General features: G+C 47.5%; 1 protein-coding gene across 1 annotated transcript in view; it reads right to left on the reverse strand.

Annotated features, from left to right (window-relative positions):
- Positions 1-4,141: 4,141 nt before the first annotated feature.
- The window catches only part of LOC135103385 (nephrin-like), a 79,665-nt gene continuing 63,806 nt past the window's right edge, over positions 4,142-20,000 (reverse strand). Inside the window, exons 8-15 of the mRNA XM_064009516.1 lie at positions 17,417-17,547; positions 14,907-15,066; positions 11,820-11,928; positions 11,256-11,440; positions 10,753-10,948; positions 10,098-10,429; positions 8,107-8,189; positions 4,142-6,781 (exon numbers count right to left, since the gene is read on the reverse strand). Coding sequence (XP_063865586.1) covers positions 6,197-6,781; positions 8,107-8,189; positions 10,098-10,429; positions 10,753-10,948; positions 11,256-11,440; positions 11,820-11,928; positions 14,907-15,066; positions 17,417-17,547 — 1,781 coding nt within the window. The 3' untranslated portion in view covers positions 4,142-6,196. The remainder of the gene's footprint in view (positions 6,782-8,106; positions 8,190-10,097; positions 10,430-10,752; positions 10,949-11,255; positions 11,441-11,819; positions 11,929-14,906; positions 15,067-17,416; positions 17,548-20,000) is intronic.

A 20,000-nucleotide genomic window follows, 5' to 3' on the forward strand; every position in this document is an offset into this window, starting at 1 on the left:
TCCCGCTGAGTAACACTGAAGGAGGAGGAGGAGGAAGAGGAGGAGGAGGAGGAGGAGGAGGAGGAGGAGGGAATACATGCAAATAACTTAATGTTGGAGCAAAGATGAGGGAGGGAAGGGAGACAAGGATAGAAAGGGAGGAAAGGGAGGGAGGGAGGTACTTTTATGAGTGGAGGAAGGTGTAGAAAGCCGAGGAACACTGTCTCGAGGCTACAAAACTACCTTTCAAATGTTTTTATTAGTGAGAGAGAGAGAGAGAGAGAGAGAGAGAGAGAGAGAGAGAGAGAGAGAGAGAGAGAGAGAGAGAGAGAGAATGAAGTATAAGGCGAAATATCACCAAGGGTACAAGAAACAAATAGTTAAAGTTTGCAGGTCAATGAAGCAGTAAAGATGAAGACGATGAATAGGAGGCGAAGGGGAAAGGAAGGAAGGAAGGAAGGAAGGAAGGAAGGAAGGAAGGAAGGAAGGAAGGAGTAAGGAATAAAAGGAGAACGATGAAAGAAGGAAGAGAGGAAAGATAAAACAACGAGAGAACTGAAATGGAGAAAGAAGATAAGGAAGAACAGAAGGTAAAGACAAGCGTAAATAGGATGGAAAGGAAGAAAAAGAAAAGGAAGGAAGGAAAGTCAACAATATGGCGACAAGACAACGAACGATGCATGAACCAAACAAGAACAAAAAAACAAGAAAACAAAGAAAGAAAGAGAGTGAGGAATTAACAACATCAGATAAACAAAGAATATAAGCAAACAATAATGGACAAAAGCGGAAGAGAGAGAGACAAAAGACTACGAAAACTCTCTCTTTCTCACTCCCTCTCCCTCTCTCCCTTTCTCTTTCATTTATCTCCTTCCCTCTAGGCTTCTCTATTTACTATCTTTATTCCCTCCCTCCCCACCTACCTCCCAACACACACACACACACACACACACACGGTCACCCCCAGCCTCTGTCCACCTCCAGCCTTCGTGCTCATGTGCATAGCGTCTCTAATTGCCTGCTGCTGCTGCTGCTGCTCTCACTCTCTCCCTCAGGTTATGAATTAATACTTGCTGACGGCAGGTGCTAATACATTACTGTCCTTTCCTTAACTCACATGGAGGAGGAGGATGAGGAGGAGGAGGTGGAGGCGTGGTGGTGGTGAGTTTGTGTGTGTAACGGTAGTAGTGGTGTTGGTAATGGTGGTGGTGATAATAGTAGTAGTAGTAATAGTAGTAGTAGTAGTAGTAGTAGTAGTAGTAGTAGTAGTAGTAGTAGTAGTTGGAGCAGCAGCAGAAACCTTTTAGAAGTAAGTAATAATGGCGGTGATGGTAGTAATAGTGTAATAAGTGTAATGGTGATGAAAAAAGTGTTAGGTGCGGTGGTGATGGTGGTGAACGAGTTGCAACAGTGTGTTAATAACATCAGAACATCACATAGAGAGAGAGAGAGAGAGAGAGAGAGAGAGAGAGAGAGAGAGAGAGAGAGAGAGAGAGAGAGAGATGAGAAAAGCAATTGTTGAAGAGGAGGACGAGGACGAGACGGTGGCTGTGGTGATGGCGATGGTGGTGGTGGTGATGGTGGTGGCTGTGGTGGTGGTGGTGGTGGTGGTGACGGCGGCAGCTGCGATGATGGAGAGGAGAGAAAATGCAGGAGTGTGGTGCTGGAGGAGGTATTTTCTTTCCTCACCTCTCATGTCCCTCCTTGCCTTTCCCTCCCTCTTTTACCTCCGTTTTTATGGACACCCAGAGAGAGAGAGAGAGAGAGAGAGAGAGAGAGAGAGAGAGAGAGAGAGAGTGTTCCCTACTCACTGTACTGAAATGATCTTCTGTCAGAACTAAGATTAGACTTTTTGTTCACTTTACTCTTGTTTTTATCAGTCGTTATGAAAGTTTTGAGAGAGAGAGAGAGAGAGAGAGAGAGAGAGAGAGAGAGAGAGAGAGAGAGAGAGAGAGAGAGAGAGAGAGAGAGAGAGAGACGAATGGACAAACGGATGAAATACAAAACCAATACAAAAACTTGATACATTTTTATTCTTTTTTTTTTACAGTCACTAAATATTCTTCTTCCCTCTCCCCCCACCCCATCCCAAAACCCTCCCTTCCCCTCCCCCTCCCCTTAAGTACTCCCCTTCCCATCCCATCCCCACGTAACGGGCCCAGCTGGCGGCGTGACGCAAATATTGAGTCACGGCCGCCACACCGAGCCTTACAAATCCTTATCGGGTAAACAAGTACTTACAAAAACACGAGTTAACATAGAGGTCACTTTTGGATAATGTACACAATGAAATCAACCGCTTATATGGAGTAACGAAAGTAAGTCTACATAAGGACGAGAAAATAAAAAAAAATATACAAAAAGCAAACATGGTTGATAATGGATGATGAGTAAATGGATGGATGAAATGAACCGTGCTCGAGTCCTTGATTCACTATCTCGCTACTTGCTGTGAACCATCAAGTGAACCGTCCTGTGAACCGCCCACACGGAGATGGATGAAATATTTGAGCCATCACTATCATCACCAACATCTGTGAAGCGCGTGATGCCACAACAAGGCGAGCCCAGAAGAAAAGTTACGTGTGAACCAGCACAGAGGGATTCGAAGCAATTGACCCCAGAACACAGCGTTGCCAGAGTCATCGCGCTGGTCACTCCTCCCAGCCTCCCACACCCGCGTCTCACCACCAAACTCCAGCCACCTAATGTAATGCCAGGAATTGGAGTCAATGGCGCGGGCTAACGGTTGTGTGGCTGCGTGGTGGTTACTGACCTAATGGCGTTACTCACAGTGGTGGTGGAGGGAGAGAGGCAGACCAGACTGTCTTCAAGAGGGGCTGCCATGGTGATAGTATTCTCTTACTTGCTGACACGAATTACCGATAAACACAGCGTATAAGACCCCCGTTTGAGTCTCCCGCTGAAGCCCTCCCTTGGTGGTGGTGTAGGAAGGACTGACGACTCAGGAGCAGCTGAGGCGCCTCCCATGACGTCACGTTCCAATACTCCGCCACTTTCTGTCCCTCGCAGTTTTATCAGAAGTTGATGCTCACGTATTCTTGACTCCCTGGGATCCTGAAAGTTACACCGTGGCATCAGCAGCATGGATGGCGATAATAACACGACCCAAGGTGGTGTGGACTCCAGTATAAACATCTCTTTCCATCCACTCCAGTCACACAGGGACGGTTCTTTGAGCAACACTCGTCGTCGCCCCGAGCAAGGTTACAGAGTCCTGCGCAGGGCGGCGACGAATATTGCAAGACAAGCATGATTCGGTGATAAATGTGAATAGAATGCAATGAAGAGAATGGAACATGGCGAGGCGGGTACACAGGTCAGCTGGTGAGACAAACAATACCTGGGTGTCAGCGTGACGGCGCCGCCAGCCTCGGGACTGAGGCGAGGAGCAGCGCCGCACACGAGGACAGCTGCTGGGGGGACGAGAACGGCTAACAGTAGTGACTACAACGTGGTGGTGTGTAAGGGAGTGGTGAAGGTGGTAACAAGTACAGCTAGTGGTCATGGACACGTGCACCTAAGCACACATAATCAGCAGGTAAGACAACAGTGTTCTCTTGAGTATTCTGGATTCCCCTCCTCACTTAAGTCCTCTTTCTCTGTCACGTTATTTAATTTTCACTGTCAATCTTTTCTGGTCCTCACTGCTATTCTTTTCCATCACGTCCCTGTCACATTATTTCACTGACAATCTTCTTACTCCTTTTCCATCACGAATTTTGTTTCATATCTTAGGCTTTCTTTCCTCTTCTACGAATCTCCATCACCTCCTCCCCCTCCACTTCCTCCTCCTTCTCCTCCTCGAGTCCCACAGATCACACGAGACATTCTCCACACTGGACCATCCCGCGGCCCCTCGAACGATAGCCGATACGTAAGTCAGCTTTGCGAGAGGGCTAGTTATTGGCAGACCAGGCCCCACCACCGCCGCCTCGAGGGAGGGCACGGGAAGGAGGCGAATCTGTCGTTACGGACGGTGTATTTTTCCATCCGCGAGGCATTCACTTGACCATCCCGCTGTAGGTCGATGGCGGGGATGAGGACGAGGCCGAGACGAGGGCGAGATGAGGTAGCCAGCTGCTCTATATGATATGGTACTGGTTTTATTGACGGATGTAGTCATGGGTATGAGTAGGTATTCTCTCTCTCTCTCTCTCTCTCTCTCTCTCTCTCTCTCTCTCTCTCTCTCTCTCTCTCTCTCTCTCTCGAGCACACAAGAACAGAAACACGAAGTCACCCCGGTACATCTAAGGTTTATCAAGAGGCAATTCCAACACACACACACACACACACACACACACACACACACACACACACACACACACACACACACACACACACACACACACACACACACACACACACACTCCAATATTCCGTGCTCTCACTCCGGCCAGTCACACTCAGGGTGGCCATTTGCATACTAGACGTCCATCTCTGAACCTCTGAGGTGGCGTGGAGGTCAAGTTTCCGAGAGAGAGAGAGAGAGAGAGAGAGAGAGAGAGAGAGAGAGAGAGAGAGAGAGAGAGAGAGAGAGAGAGAGAGAGAGAGAGGACATCTGGGGGAAGAACATGCAGTATCCGAGTACAGTCATCACATTTCTGCTACCCGTCACCCACAGCACCCAAGGAGATATGTATATCATGTGTATGTTATGTATATATATAAAACTTTCACTCCTGCCTTGCCTCTCCTCCGTCAGCGCCTCCTGCTGACGTGTCACGGAGGCGTTGCAGCAGAGAACGCTTCCGGTTGCAAGAGAGGGCATTTCCAAGCTTGAGTTCCGGAGGTAATCAAGCTACGGGGTGTTTTTAAGCCTTCGTCAGCGTGTCAAGTGTGGGTGACGTTATGATATGTTCTTGTAATGAGTGTCAGTCTCAGCAGCGTAGGAAAGTAGGAGACACACGAGGCGGAAGACAGACAGATAGAAGGACTGACAGCCTGCACGGGAGGGACATGAAGATACCTGGTTTTGTGCGACGGTTTTTGCTCATCGTTGTGACAGGAGTGAGGAGGCAAATATCTCTCTCTCTCTCTCTCTCTCTCTCTCTCTCTCTCTCTCTCTCTCTCTCTCTATTTACATGATACACTGGACAGGAACAATACATTATCGATGCGCTGGCAGACAAGAGAGTGAGCGAGTCAGTGCGTTCAGCCAGCTTATTATTCCTGCGGGTCGTCTTGCTTCACCAGCCTTGTTAATCTTCTTAATGAGGTGTAATCTTCTCTCCACACACGCACACGCACACACACACACACACACACACACACACACACACACACACACACACACACACTAAATGCATCACTTCACCAGAGAATTAATGTGCTTCACTAGACTCCCTTCCTCGCCGCGCCTCGCCTCGCCTCACCTGCCTCCGCCTGTCTTAGCCTCCCATCTGCATCACCTCACAGTTTAGTTCGCTCGCCTGCACTGTCACTCACGGCCTGCAGGAGGAAAGGGGAGCGGCGGTGCGGGTCTATGTGAGTTCGTAAGTTCCCCTGAGCACCGTTCGTCACTATTGTTATTGCCGTGGAGATGCACAGAGAGGCGGAGACACGCACCCTCGTCACTGTTATCGCTGTTTGAGAGGGTCACCTGCAACTCCTCGCCTCTCTCTCTCTCCCTGCCTGCCGCCCTGTTACTGTCTCTTCCTTAACCTCGTGTCATCCTTCACGTATATACATTAGCCACTAGACACTCCTGTATTTCGCCTCTCCTTCCTCCCTCCCTCTCCCTCCATTGCCTCTTGTTTAGCACCGCCACTAAGTCTTCGCCATTAATCCAGTCGAGGCAACAGGACCAGCTATTGCATCTCTCTCAGCGCGTGCCTCGGATCACGCCGCGCCTCATGCCCTGCGAGCTGGAGGTGTGAGAGCCGCGCCGCCATCTGATTGCCCGCCGCCCTCCTGCTTCTGTAAGGCGGCGGGTGCATCTCTCTTTCTCTCTGTCTCTCTCAGGAAGGTCGTGCAGTTCGTACAGGTCGTTCCCGCCAGTAAGTTTCCTGTGTTTGCTTGGTGTCGCCGCAGCAGCTGATTCTGCGAGTACTGCAGCGGAGCGTTGTGTTTTATGGTTATTGTTGTTCCTGGTAAATCGGTTTCCTTAGTAACTGCTAAAGTTTTTGGGGCGCGTACTCTAGTGATACTACTCAGCTCTTTCTTTCTTTCTCTCTCTCTCCCTCTGAAGGGGTGGCTAGACGGAGCTCTCCTTGTGTGAGTTGAGGCAGCACGGCCGCTTCTGGTCCCCCAGCAGCGGCCGGCACTTGCCCAAGCAGTCCACCTCTTGGCTCAGGTACTCTGCCCGCCGCGCCAGGAACTCCGCGCTGGGGCTCATGTACTCCGTCCGCTTCGGCAGGTACTCAGAGCTGGGCGCCACGTACTCGGGACTCACGGCCAGGTACTCCGGGTTCCTGATGAGGTAATCCGCGTTCTTCCCCAGGTAATCCGAGTTTTTCAGCAGGTAATCCGAATTTTTGAGCATGAAATCCGGGTTTTTGATGACGTAGTCCGGGTTTCTGGAGAGATATTCCGGGTGTTTCATGAGCAGGTCGGGGTTTTTCATGAGGTACTCAGGGTCCTTGGCCAGGTAGTCAGGGTTGAGGGCCACCGTGGCGGAAGAGACGTGGGAGGACTTGGACGAGGCAGAGGAGGTGGTCTTGGAGGTGGAGGTGGAGGAGGGCGTGGAGCAGCGGCCCAGGGAATCCAGCGAGGCCAGCGGGGCGACGGGCATCCCCTCCCGGAGCGGCATGTCACCGTCCACACTGGGCGTCAGGCTCGACTGTGTTGAGAGAGAGAGAGAGAGAGAGAGAGAGAGAGAGAGAGAGAGAGAGAGAGAGAGAGAGAGAGAGAGAGAGAGAGAATTATTATAACGAATAACCCATTTTGTCTTTCAATAATCATTATCTTCCATTTATTCTTCCCTTCCTTTCTCAGTCCCTCCCATCTACCCTTTATCTACCTTCCATCTGTGTTTCCTTCCCATTTCTTCCTTACATCTTTAATCTGTCACTGTCTCCCTTCCCTCGCTTCTTTAATCCCTCCTTTCTTTCTACCTTACGTCTGTCTGTCTGTGTGTCTGTCTACGTCTCTCTAGCTGTCCTCACCGTCACACGCAGCACACAGCCGCGACACACGCAGCAAGGAAGGATGTATACATAATAAGAATGACAACGTTCACTGGAGCTTCAACACAACATATGTGGAAATAACAAAGAGAAAAGGTACAGTCACGTGAATTGGCAGTTGAGCTTCAAATAAGATACATGAAAGAATAAGACTGTCGAAAGGAAAGTGGCGAAACATTTTGACCCTGGATAAAAGTGATCATTTTTTCTAATATGAATTTTTGATTTGTTAGATTAATTTTTCCTTGCGTCATTTGATGGAAACATGTTTTTTCTTTTACCTCTGACACCTGGGGATACCTGGGGCCCGTGACAGGTGGAGCGAACACCTGTGATCTTAATTAATGGTGTTAGAACGGTGATTGCCACTCACCTGCTCCACCACCACCATCACCGCCTGTCACATTACACAACATTCTCTCTCTCTCTCTCTCTCTCTCTCACCCTCTCTCTTTCTCTCTCTCTGAAACTTTTTACCACTGTAGTTTTATAAATTTATCTAACTATTGGCAAGTTTAAATTCCTGATATTAGTAAGGTGAAGTCAAGAAGTGTCATATTACTTTTAACAATCAAGACCATCATAGTTTACACAACAACAACAACAACAACAACAACAACAACAATTCCATCCATTCACAAATTATATTCCTCTACTTCTACCCTCTGTCGCTTCCACCTGTCCATTCCTCCGTCAGTCTCTCAACAAATCCACACATCCACAAAATATACCCTTCTACTTTCTATCACCTCCACCTGTCCACCTCTCCCTCTCTCCCTCAACAGTTCCACACACTCATAAACTCCACACTTTCCTCACTTCCTGACACCTCCAGCAATCCATTTCCTCATCCACATATTCTATTCTACCCTCTGTCACTCTCATTTCCTCCACGCATCCACACACTACGTATATTCTTCCCCTACTGCCTGACACCTCCACTCCTCCACTCATCCCTCTGTCCTTGCCCTCCACTTACGTTATTCAGAAGGGTTGAGGGCGACACGTAAAGGTTAGCCACTGCTGTCCCTGTCGACCGCATCAGCTCCTCCTTCTCACACTCTGGGGAGGAAAAAGAACAAAGGTGAGAGAGACTGGGAGGAAAAGAATGAGAGTAAAAGAGATGGGGGAGGAAAAGAACAAGGGTAAGGAATGGAGGAGGAAAAAGAACAAGGCTGAGAGAGAGACTGGGGAGGAAAAGAATGGTGAGAGAGAGAGAGAGAGAGAGAGAGAGAGAGAGAGAGAGAGAGAGAGAGAGAGAGAGAGAGAGAGAGAGAGAGAGAGAGAGAGAGAGAGAGAGAGAGAGAGAGAGAGAGAGAGAGAGAGAGAGAGAGAAGGGAAAGAAAGATAGAGAAATGATAAGTAAACAACAAGATAAAGAGAAAGAGGGAGTGAATAAAAGACGGAGAAAGGAAGAAGAGTGAGGGAGGAGTGAGAGAGGGAGAGAGAGAGAAAGGGAGAGTTAAGAAAAAGGGAGGGAAAACAGAGACACAGATAAATAACAAATGAGAGAAAACAATAAAGAATCAGGAACAAAGGAAGGACGAAAGTAACAATGAGAGAGACAAATAGAGAGGGAGAGAAAGAAAACCAGAAAAATAAACCACTAGAGAAAAAGAAGATAAAGAAGAACAGTACAAGATGGAAGGAAGGAAGGAAGGGATAGAGAAAGAAGAGAACCAGAAAGGAGGTTGAGACTGAGAAAAGAATGGAAGAGATTGAGAGAGAGAGAGAGAGAGAGAGAGAGAGAGAGAGAGAGAGAGAGAGAGAGAGAGAGAGAGAGAGAGAGAGAGAGAGAGAGAGAGAGAGAGAGAGAGAGAGAGAGAGAGGTGGGGGGAGGAAGGGAAAGGAGGAAGATAGGTTGGGTCGGATAGAGGAATGTAATGGCGATCAGGAGAGAGAGAGAGAGAGAGAGAGAGAGAGAGAGAGAGAGAGAGAGAGAGAGAGAGAGAGAGAGAGAGAGAGAGAGAGAGAGAGAGAGAGAGAGAGAGAGAGAGAGAGAGAGAGAGAGAAGACCGCAGCCAATCCTTCCCGCTCTTAAAACTCTTCCCTTTTCTCTCTCTCTCTCTCTCTCTCTCTCTCTCTCTCTCTCTCTCTCTCTCTCTCTCTCTCTCTCTGTAACCCGACTGACCCCGAAGTAATTCCTGACGGGAAACAAAAGACAATCGGTAGTCTTGCAATGCGATCAAAGGAGGAGGAGGAGGAGGAGGAGGAGGAGGATGGGGGGTTATGTGAAATGATAGCTGTGATAGGAAGGAGGGAGGGAAGGAGGGAATGGAGGGAAGGAGGGAATGGAGGGAAGGGGAGAAGACAGTCAGCTGGTCGGTAGAGAGAAGGGAAATTGCAAGACATGGAAGGAAAGAGAGTTACGAAGGTGTCAGAAGGAGGAGGAGGAGGAGGAGGAGGAGGAGGAGGAGGAGGAGGAGGAGGAGGAAGAGGAGGAGGAGGAGGAAGAACTGAAATAAATGCAATACCTAAGAAGAAAAGAAAAAAAAAAAGGAGGAATAGAAAATGTATAAACGAAAATCCGAAAAAAAACAATTAAGTAAACAAGTCAAAAGATAAAATAAGAAAGGAAACAGGTCACAAGAAGAGGATGAGGAGGAAGAGGAGGAAGAGGATAAAGAAACACGAGACCTAAGCAAAAAGAAAAAAAAACGGGAAAAAAAGAAAATAAATAAAAAGAGGAAGGAAAGCGACAACAAAACATGAGACAGAACGAGAGAAAAAAAAAAAAGAGAGAAAAAAAAATCTGTAAACACGAAACCGTAAAGAGAGAGAGAGAGAGAGAGAGAGAGAGAGAGAGAGAGAGAGAGAGAGAGAGAGAGAGAGAGAGAGAGAGAGAGAGAGAGAGAGAGAGAACACCGGGGAAGAAGAAGCGGATGAGAACCACGAGGCGGAAGATACGAACGAGACACGACCACCACCACCATCACCACCACCACCACCACCACCACCACCACCACCTACCTCGATTCACACAGACGATGGTGTGAAGGTCGTGGTTCTCTAAGTCATCCTTGAGAGGTCCTGCGTAGAGACACTTTGCTCTGGCCTTCCTCTTGTCCCTCCCTCGCCTCACCAGCAGCACGCCCACGGCCACACACGCGGACACAGCCACCAGGGAGCCGAGAAGCAGCACCAGGAGGGGCATGATACTCAGCAGGGAGGTGTGGGAGTGCGGGGACACCACTTTATCAGCAGAGGCAGCGGTGGCAGTGTAGTTGAGGGTCACGGGTGGACTGGAGCCTCTGGAGTTTGCCGCCGTGACTGTTAACAGGTATTCCACTCCCACCTTGAGCCTGGAAAGTGAGACGAGGAGTGAGGAGTGGGGAGAGGATAAGGAGTGAGGGTGGAGTGAGGAGGACTGATGGGCTGTGAGTGGTGTGGAGGGAGGGAGATGAGAGCAGCGGGGAAGGGGATAAGAGGAGGTGGTAAGAGCAATGACTAGTAATTATGGCTATACAGGAAGGAGGAGGAGGAGGAGGAGGAGGAGGAGGAGGTGAGGGTGGGTATTAATGGCTACTGGGGAGAGAAGGGCTAGATGAAAAAGAGGCAACTAATGGGTGAAATGAGGTATGTGTGAGTGTCTGAGTGTATGAGCGTCTCAGTGTGCTGTACCTACCCTGTGATGATGAAGAGCGGGTTGGATGCGTGTCTGAAGGCCTCCAGCACCTCCTCCCGGGCAGCCTGCCGCACCTCCAGCGTGAAGGTCTGGTTGAGGCCGCCATCCCAGCCCGGGGAGCACGTCAGCACCACGTAACTTGCTGGCATGGACGAGTTGCGCTCCGCCAGACACCCGTGCACCGCCTCAGGCTTGGCTGTGCAGGTGAGGGCGAGGGAGGGAGATAAAAAACCGTGTTAGAGAGAGAGAGAGAGAGAGAGAGAGAGAGAGAGAGAGAGAGAGAGAGAGAGAGAGAGAGATGAATGTGGGCTAAATGATGCAGTACGTACTAGGGAAGGAAAAAGACGTAAAGCAAATTGACACAGCAACGTACACACACACACACACACACACACACACACACACACACACACACACACACGAAGCAAGCAAGCTGATAAGCAAACACTCACCCACCCACCCACCTACCCAGCCACCCACCAACCCACACACCCCACACACACCTGCAGGAATGACCCGGAACACGCAGGGCCTCCTCTGCTGCCCCACGCGGTTGGTGGCCCAGCACAGCAGCTCCCCGAAATCGTGGTGCGTCTGCGGCATGTAGCGCACCACGGACCGCCGCCCCGAGTTGCTGGACAGGTTGAGCGCCACGTCCACCACGCCCGTCGAGGTGTTCACCGCCCACCTGCAGAAGGGAGCACCTGATGAGGACCTGCTGACTGCCACGTGGACTGTGTTAAGAGTGTTGGTGTAATTGAATGCAAGTGATTCAAGTACTTTTTATATTAGGATTGTGAGTGTAAGTGGATGCAAGTAGAAGTGGAGAGAGTAATTCAAATGCTTAAGTGTGATGAAAAAAAGTAATGGACTCCAAAGACTTCTTCTGATGACTTAAAACACTAGAGTACCCTTATCTACACCCATTTAGTGCCCTCACCAGTCCACTTTCGCATCACATCACACGAAGGCACCCAGGCACACCCATTTGCACCCATTAACTGCTCGTGTCAGAAGGCCGGCACCGAAAAAAACATGACGGCATGAGTGGAGGTCCCAGCACTCACCTGAAGAAGGTTGGCTCGGGGTAGGACTGGACTTGGCAGGGCACGTGGAGCTGCTCATGCCTTGCCGCGCCGTACACAGTCTGCTGGCCGTCAGAACACGTGGGCGGGACTGCGGAGGAGACGTGTGAGAGTGACAGGCGCGAGGAAAAGGAGGAATGGTAAGGCAGGGATGAGAGTGAAGGGCACGAGGAAAATGAGGAATGGTTGAGAGGGGAAGGTGAGAGTAAAGGACACGAGAAAAATGAGGAATTGTGAGGCAGGGAGATGAGACTGACGGACGTGAAGAAAATGAGGAACGCTAAAAAAAAAAAAAAAAAAAAAAAAAAAAAAGGACAGCAACATGACAAGAAGATACATGGTGAACGAATTACAGTCTTCCATTCAGTCATGCAGCGCCAGGGGAAGAATCAGAGGCGTATTCTGACACACTCCGCTCTCTTTCTCTCTCTCTCTCTTTCTCTTTCACCACCATTATTTTCAAAGACCCCAGTGATGATTAGCCGGCTCCTCAAGACTGTTTCAGCTGTTGATAATGTAGAAATCTTGCTAATCTGTCACTAAAACCGTAAAAGCACCATTAAAAACCAGTGTAACTTCAACTAAAGCCTTTTGAAAATAGTGGATGTGCGGCGCAGTGTTTCAGAGTATAATCCTGAGTCACGGAGCAGAATGAATACGAGTATACGTCACCCATCCATTCATTCATTCATCCAACCATCCAACAAGACATACAGAGAGACAGACGGGATGCAGGCAGGCAGGCAGGCTAATACCAAGGCAGTGAGGAGAATATACGTTCGTTTACAGACCGCCACACACACACACACACACACACACACACACACACACACACACACACACACACACACACACAAACGCACACACACTCACGGAGCCAGACACGCATATAAAGGAAGAAGAGATAAGAGAAGCTGAAGACATGCACAGTAGGGGGATACACACACACACACACACACACACACAGACAACCAACCGTACCGCACCGTCAGCCACATGAATACTCGTAAATATTCTGACAATTTACATGAAGACAAATGACACACGGGGGGACTAAAAGAGACAGACAGGACGGGAAGGAAAACATCGCTACAGACACTAACTAATGAGCGGAAAAGGTCAATAAACTTACAGGAAAGAAAGGAAAGGAGAAGGAAGGAGAGGAAGGAAGGAAAAATTAAAGGGATGCAGGAAAAATTAATGAGAGAGAGAGAGAGAGAGAGAGAGAGAGAGAGAGAGAGAGAGAGAGAGAGAGAGAGAGAGAGAGTACATGCAAAACAGGAACAAGGAAGACAGAAACAATAAAAACACACAGCAAGGAAAGACAAGAGAAGGGGAAAGAGAAAAAAAAAGAAAACAGTAAGAGTGTGAAGAAAGAGAATAAAAAGAGAACAAGAAGAGGAAAAAGAAAAAGAGAAGAAGGAGGCCACGAATAGAAAGACAGAAATTTTACACTCATACCTTCCAAAGAATGATGGAAAGAAGGAGGGAGGGAGGGAGGGAGGGAGGGAGGAAAAGATGAAGAACGGAGGTAATGGCGGATAGAGAGAAGGCACGGAGAAAAGAGAAGGAGGGTTAAGAAAAAAAGGAATAAAAGAGAGGGAGAGGGATGGCAAGAGAGAATAAAAGGAGGGAAATGAGAAGCAGAAAGATAGCGGTAGTGGAAGAAAGATTACGTGGGAGGGAGGGAGAGACGGAAAAGATGAGGAGGAGGAGGAGGAGGAGGAGAGATGAAGGAGAGAGGAGATAAAGGAGAGAACTAACCGCTAAGGAGGCATCTTGGGGTGAATGGAAGCTAATGAGAGAGAGAGAGAGAGAGAGAGTCATATTTCCCTTCACTACTACTACTACTACTACTACTACTACTACTACTACTACTACTACTATTACTACTACTACGCTTACAATACAGCATTAGCAAAGAAAGAAAGAGAGAGAACAAGAAAGAGAAGTTGAAGAGGAGGAGGAGGAAAAATAAAGGGAGAAATGCAAGAAGGGGCAGGTGAAGGGAAGTAGCAACAGTGACAAATTACAAGAAGGAAAACAGAAATTCATAAAACCAAAGCAAAGAAAACGAAAAAAAGGAAAAAAAAAAGAAACAGAAAAAGAAAACGAGATATGACACATAAAAAAACGCATCAAATCAAGGGCAAACTTTAAAAAAATAAATGGAAAAAAGAAAACAAAGAAAAATCAGAAAAATTGGTGGAGACGAAAACACATGAAATAAACGATACAAAATGAGAAAGAGTAAGATGAATGTGGCGGACGACGCAGCGAAAAGAAGAAAAGAAGCAGAAAATAAAAAAAAGGAAAGAGAAAGAAGAGCAATTAATATCGGGAAACATATCTGTCTGTCTGTCTGTTTGTCTGTCTGTATGCATAATTCATATGTATGAGCGTGTATTGTGTGCGCATGTATGTATGTATGTATGTATGTAAGGAGATTCAACGGGTGTGGTTAAGTATGCAAGCGTGTTTAGGAAGAGGAGAAAGAGGAAGAGGAGAAGGAGATGAAGGAAAGAAAGTACTCATACATCATACGTAGGAGAACTAGGCGAAGGAAAGAAGGAAAGAAGAAAAAGAAGAAAATCAACGCTCTTATACTCACACACAACAGCCACTTTAAGAAGAAGGAAGAGGTAAAAGGAAAGAAGGAAAAAAGGAGGAAAAAAAGAAACTGACACCAGACCAATACTCACAAGTCACACATGGACGAAGGAAAAAAAGGTAAAAGAAGGAAAAGAAGAATGTAAAAGAATGTAAAAGGAAAGAAGAAAAAAAGCCACCATCCCAGTACTCACAAATGACAGGAAGACAGGAAGGCAGGAAGGGACGAAGGATGGGAAGAACGAAGGTGAAAAAGAAGAAAGAAGGAAGAAGAAAGAAGAAAAAAAGGAGAAGGTAGAGGAAGAAAAAAAAACAAAACAAAGATCCACAGGTAGAAGAGGTGAAGGAAGAAAGGAAGGAAGGAAGGAAGGGACGGAGGATAGAAAGAAGAAAGGCGAAGAAAAAGAAGAAAGAAAAAGAAAAAGAAAGTAAAAAAAGAAAAAAATTGCCAGTACTTACACATGACAGCCAGATGGAGGGGGTTCGAGGTCCGGGCGCCCTCAGTGTTGGCGGCAGCGCAGGTGTAGTGACCTGTGGAGGCCCTGGTCACCTTCTCCAGCAGCAGAGTGTCGCCCCCCACCCGCACCCCCATGGAGGAGTTAGTCTGTAGAGGCACGCCCTGTTTGGGGGGAGAGAGAGAGAGCGAGATAGAGAGACGGGTGAAATATGGAGAGAGAGAGAAAGCAAAAGAGAATAGGGGAGAGAGAGAGAGGGAGAGACAGAGGTGAGATAGGTAGAGAAAGCGAATAGGGAGGGAGGTTTAAGTTGAAAGGGTGAACGAGAGAGGAAAGAAAGGGAGAGAGAGGGAGGGAGAAAGAGAGAGGGAGAGTTGCTGTCTTACAAGTTAAAAGGGAGAGTGAGGGAGAGAAAGAATAGCAAGAGGATAATGGGAGCGACGTGAGTTTTGAAGGGAGGAGGAGGAGGAGGAGGAGGAGGAGGAGGAGGAGGAGGAGGAGGAGGAGGACGTGAGGCAGAGGAATGGAGGGCTGATGAGGAACTTGAGAGATTGACAGGAGGAGGAGAAGCACTAAGAGGAGGAGGAGGAGGAGGAGGAGGAGGAGGAGGAGGAGGGAAAAACAAAGAGAAAGGGGCAAGAAGGATGAAAGGAGAGAAAAGACAACCACCACTCCCAATATAAACAGAAGGAAAGACGACGGAGGAGGAGGAGGAGGAGGAGGAGGAGGAGGAGGAGGAGGAGGAGGAGGAGGAGGAGGAGGAGGAGGAGGAGGAGGCCTAGGGGGAGAGGTCATTAGGCTTCTATTACCTGCAGGAGGCCTAGGAAGGGAGTCTCTTTGATGGCGGATTAGAGGCTTAGACAAAACTACAAATTCACTTTCTCTCTCTCTCTCTCTCTCTCTCTCTCTCTCTCTCTCTCTCTCTCTCTCTCTCTCTCTCTCTCTCTCTCTCTCTCTCTCTCCAACTTGTGAGGATAAGGAGGGAGGGAGAGGGCAAGAGAAAGGGGTGTCTTAGGATAATCTCCCTTTTATCTCACCACCTTCTCTCTCTCTCTCTCTCTCTCTCTCTCTCTCTCTCTCTCTCTCTCTCTCTCTCTCTCTCTCTCTCTCTCTCTCTCTCTCTCTCTCTCTCTCTCTCTCTCTCTCTCTCTGAGTCATTTGTCATATCTTGTCCCTTAACTTCCTTTCCAAACTCGTCCCCTTCAACCCTCCTCCCCCCACTCTCTCTCTCTCTCTCTCTCTCTCTCTCTCTCTCTCTCTCTCTCTCTCTCTCTCTCTCTCTCTCCACTGTCAAAAGAAGGAGGAATTTACAGCAGTTTGAGAAAAGGGAAGGAGGTGGAATGGAGGTAGTGAAGGAGGAGGAGGAGGAGGAGGAGGAGAAGGAGGAGGAGGAGGAGGAGGAGGAGGAGGAGGAGGAGGAGGAGGAGGAGGAGGAGGAGGAAGAACATCCACCACAATTGAAAAAGTTTGTGAAGGTTCTGTCGGTTCCACTGACTAAGGAGGTAATTCATGCCCCTCTCTCTCTCTCTCTCTCTCTCTCTCTCTCTCTCTCTCTCTCTCTCTCTCTCTCTCTCTCTCTCTCTCTCTCTCTGTGACCCATTTTTCCAAGCTAACTCTCCCCTACATCACCTTTCTTTTCTCTCTTACTTTCCAAACTCCTTTAATTCTTTACCTCTCTCTCTCTCTCTCTCTCTCTCTCTCTCTCTCTCTCTCTCTCTCTCTCTCTCTCTCTCTCTCTCTCTCTCTCTCTCTCTCTCTCTCTTCCTCCTCCTCCTGTCATGCTTATATTACCTTCCTCCCTCCCACTTTTCAAACTCTTCTTATCCCCATGTCCCTCACTAGCAAACTTTCCATTTTCCTCTTTCCTCTTTCCTCTCCTTCCCCTCCTCCTTCTTCTTCTTCTTCTTCTTCCTTCGTGTCTTTCATTTTCTCTCCTTCCTTCCTTCTCTTTTCTTTTCTCTCATGTCTATCACCTCCTTATCTTGTCTCCAGTTATTCAGTATTCTCTTCCATTTCTCCTTTTCTTTTCCTACCAATCCTCCTCGTTTTATCTTACTTTATTTCCTATTATCTTTTTCTCCTCTTCGTTTCTTTCACTTTTCTTTCAAATTTTTTCCCTTTCAGTTTCCCCATCATTTTATCGTGTCTTCTATTTCCTACTTGCTCTTATCTTTCGCTCCTCTCTGTCTCTTCTCTTTTCAAGCTACTTTTCCATTCCAGTTCCTTAATTCATTTTCACTTTCATTGCTTCATTTCCTTCCCCCTCTTCGCTCTCATTTTCCATTCCATTTTTAGTTTATATCATTTATCTTTTCTCTTTCTATCCTTTCCTTTCAGCTTCCGTTCTCTAACCTTCCCGTTCTTTCCCATATACCCTTCTCTATCTCCCATTTCCACCCATCCCTTCCCTTTCCTTCCCATCCCTTCCTTTACCCAACCCTCGTTTCCCCTTACATCCTTACCCATGCCAACCTCCCCTCCTCTTTACCCTCATCCCCTCATCCCTTTACTCACGTCCTGGGCCCATTGGATGCCCGTCACCTGCGGGTTGGCATCCACCTGGCACGTGAAGGTCACCTGGTCGCCTTCCTCCACGCTCTCCAGACTCAGGTGTGGCCCCAAGCTCAGCTGAAGGCGCGGCTTGTCTGTGAGAAGGAGCCCAGGGATGACTGAGTGGGGTGAGTGATTGGGTTAAAGCGTGTGGCAATGAGGGAAGATGTGAAGGTATGGTAAGTGTGGCGATCGGGAATAAAATACGTTGGTGTGAGGGTTTGAGATAAAGGGGATTGGTTTAAGAGACCGTAAAGAGTTGGTAGGAGGGATTACGATGAACGGGGACTGGTGTAGAGGGTGCATAAACGGTGGTGTGAGGAGGTATGAAAAGTAGAGGTGGTTTTAAAGAAGTGTTGAGGGTATAAGTGGTGTGAAGGGAGATGAGTGTTGTAAGGGGTAAGGAGGTCGCTAAAGGGTGGTGTAAGGGGTAAAGGAAGGGTATAAGGGATGGTGTTTTGGGTGGTAATGGTGATGGTGGGCATTAAGGAGGTCGCTAAAGGGTGGTGTAAGGGGTAAAGGAAGGGTATAAGGGATATGTTTTGGGTGGTAATGGTGATGGTGGGTATGGTGAAGTAGTGGATGACTGGCTTTGAAAGGTAAATGAATGGAATGTGATGATGGTGAAAAAATAAATAATAGTGACGTGTTTTGAGTATAAACAACACACACACACACACACACACACACACACACACACACACACACACACACACACACACACACACACACACAATATATATAACTGTTCTTCAATGCATATGATAATGACGATGATTGTGTGTTTTGAGGAAGAAGATTAATGCATGCAGCTGCTCTTGTTTGCTGGACTTTTTCTCTTTTTCCATCGTTAAATAAAAATATATCTGTTTGTCTGTCTGTCTGTCTGTCTGAGTGTCTTTTTATCTGTTTGTGTGTCAATCAGTCTGTCTGTCGGTCTGCCTGTCTGTCTTTTTTGTACGTATATGTATGTATGTATGTATGTATGTATGTATGTATGTATGTACAGTATATGTGTAACTCCAACAACAACAACAACAACAACAACAACAACAACAACAACAACAACAGCAACGAAAACAACAATTAACCACAGCCCTATATGAAAGAAACACACACACACACACACACACACACACACACACACACACACACACACACACACACACACACACACACACACACACACACACACACACACCTGCCTCGCTCTACAGGTGTGAATCACAGGTAAGGATCAGCAGGGAGCGAGACACAAGTTCACCCTAATGCTAATTTCTGGGAAAGTCGGCGAGGCGCTAGACACACACACAAACACACACACACACACACACACACACACACACACACACACACACACACACACACACACACACAAGATCAACATTTTTCTTTTCTCTTTCAACACTGCAGCTTTTCATTTTATCATTATTTTCTTTTTTACTTTACCGAGAAAATCTTATTATAATGTGTTATTTTAAAAACTAGAGCATTATTTATACCTTGGGAGATTTATGAGAGCGAGAGCGAGAGAGAGAGAGAGAGAGAGAGAGAGAGAGAGAGAGAGAGAGAGAGAGAGAGAGAGAGCATCAGTTACTATGAGAAACGACCCTCACTATAAAAAAAAAAACAATAATGGCAAAAATTCGACGCTCCCTAAAGAAAAAGCAAGAATATGTGGGTACGTAATATGAAGTTAAGAGGATCATCTTCTACCTCATTAACTCCAGACAGGTGAGAGAGAGAGAGAGAGAGAGAGAGAGAGAGAGAGAGAGAGAGAGAGAGAGAGAGAGAGAGAGAGAGAGAGAGAGAGAGAGAGAGAGAGAGAGAGAGAGAGAGAGATTTATCAACACAAAATTTCCAATCCCTACTTCTCTGGCAAGGAAAAGAAGAGAAATAGACGAAAATAAATGAAGGAGATGGAAAAGACAATGATAATAATGATGATGATGATGATGGTGATGTGGGTTTATCACCATTTCCTTTACGCCTATCAACCTTCCCTTACTCCTCCTCCTCCTCCTCCTCTTCCTTTGCCTCTTCCCTGCCTCTTCACGTTCTCTTATCTAACCTCCACCTCCTCCCGTTGATAATGATGATAGTGATGATGATGATGATGGTTTTATCACCCATTCTTTTACACCTCCCTTCCTTCCCCCTCTCCTTCTCTTCCTTAGCTTTCTTCCCGGTCTTCTTTCCCTCTTCCCCTTCCTCCTCTTCCTTTGATCTTCTTCCTCTCTTCCTGCTCCCTTCACCTTCTTGCATCTCATCACCACCATCTCCTCCTCCTGCTCCTCCTCTTCCTCCCGTCTTTCTTTCAGAGCCCCTGTCCTCCCGCCCCTTCGTCTGGCAATAAGACTGAGTACAAGCAATCAGGGCGGGAGGAACCTGTTTGTGGGAAGGGGCTCTCTCTCTCTCTCTCTCTCTCTCTCTCTCTCTCTCTCTCTCTCTCTCTCTCTCTCTCTCTCTCTGGGGGCTATAAATTACAGTGCTTATCTTTATTTTTACGTTCCATTTAAACTTAGTATATTAATAACACTTGAATTTG

This window comes from Scylla paramamosain, chromosome 9 (assembly GCF_035594125.1).
Source record: "Scylla paramamosain isolate STU-SP2022 chromosome 9, ASM3559412v1, whole genome shotgun sequence".
Taxonomy (NCBI): domain Eukaryota; kingdom Metazoa; phylum Arthropoda; class Malacostraca; order Decapoda; family Portunidae; genus Scylla; species Scylla paramamosain.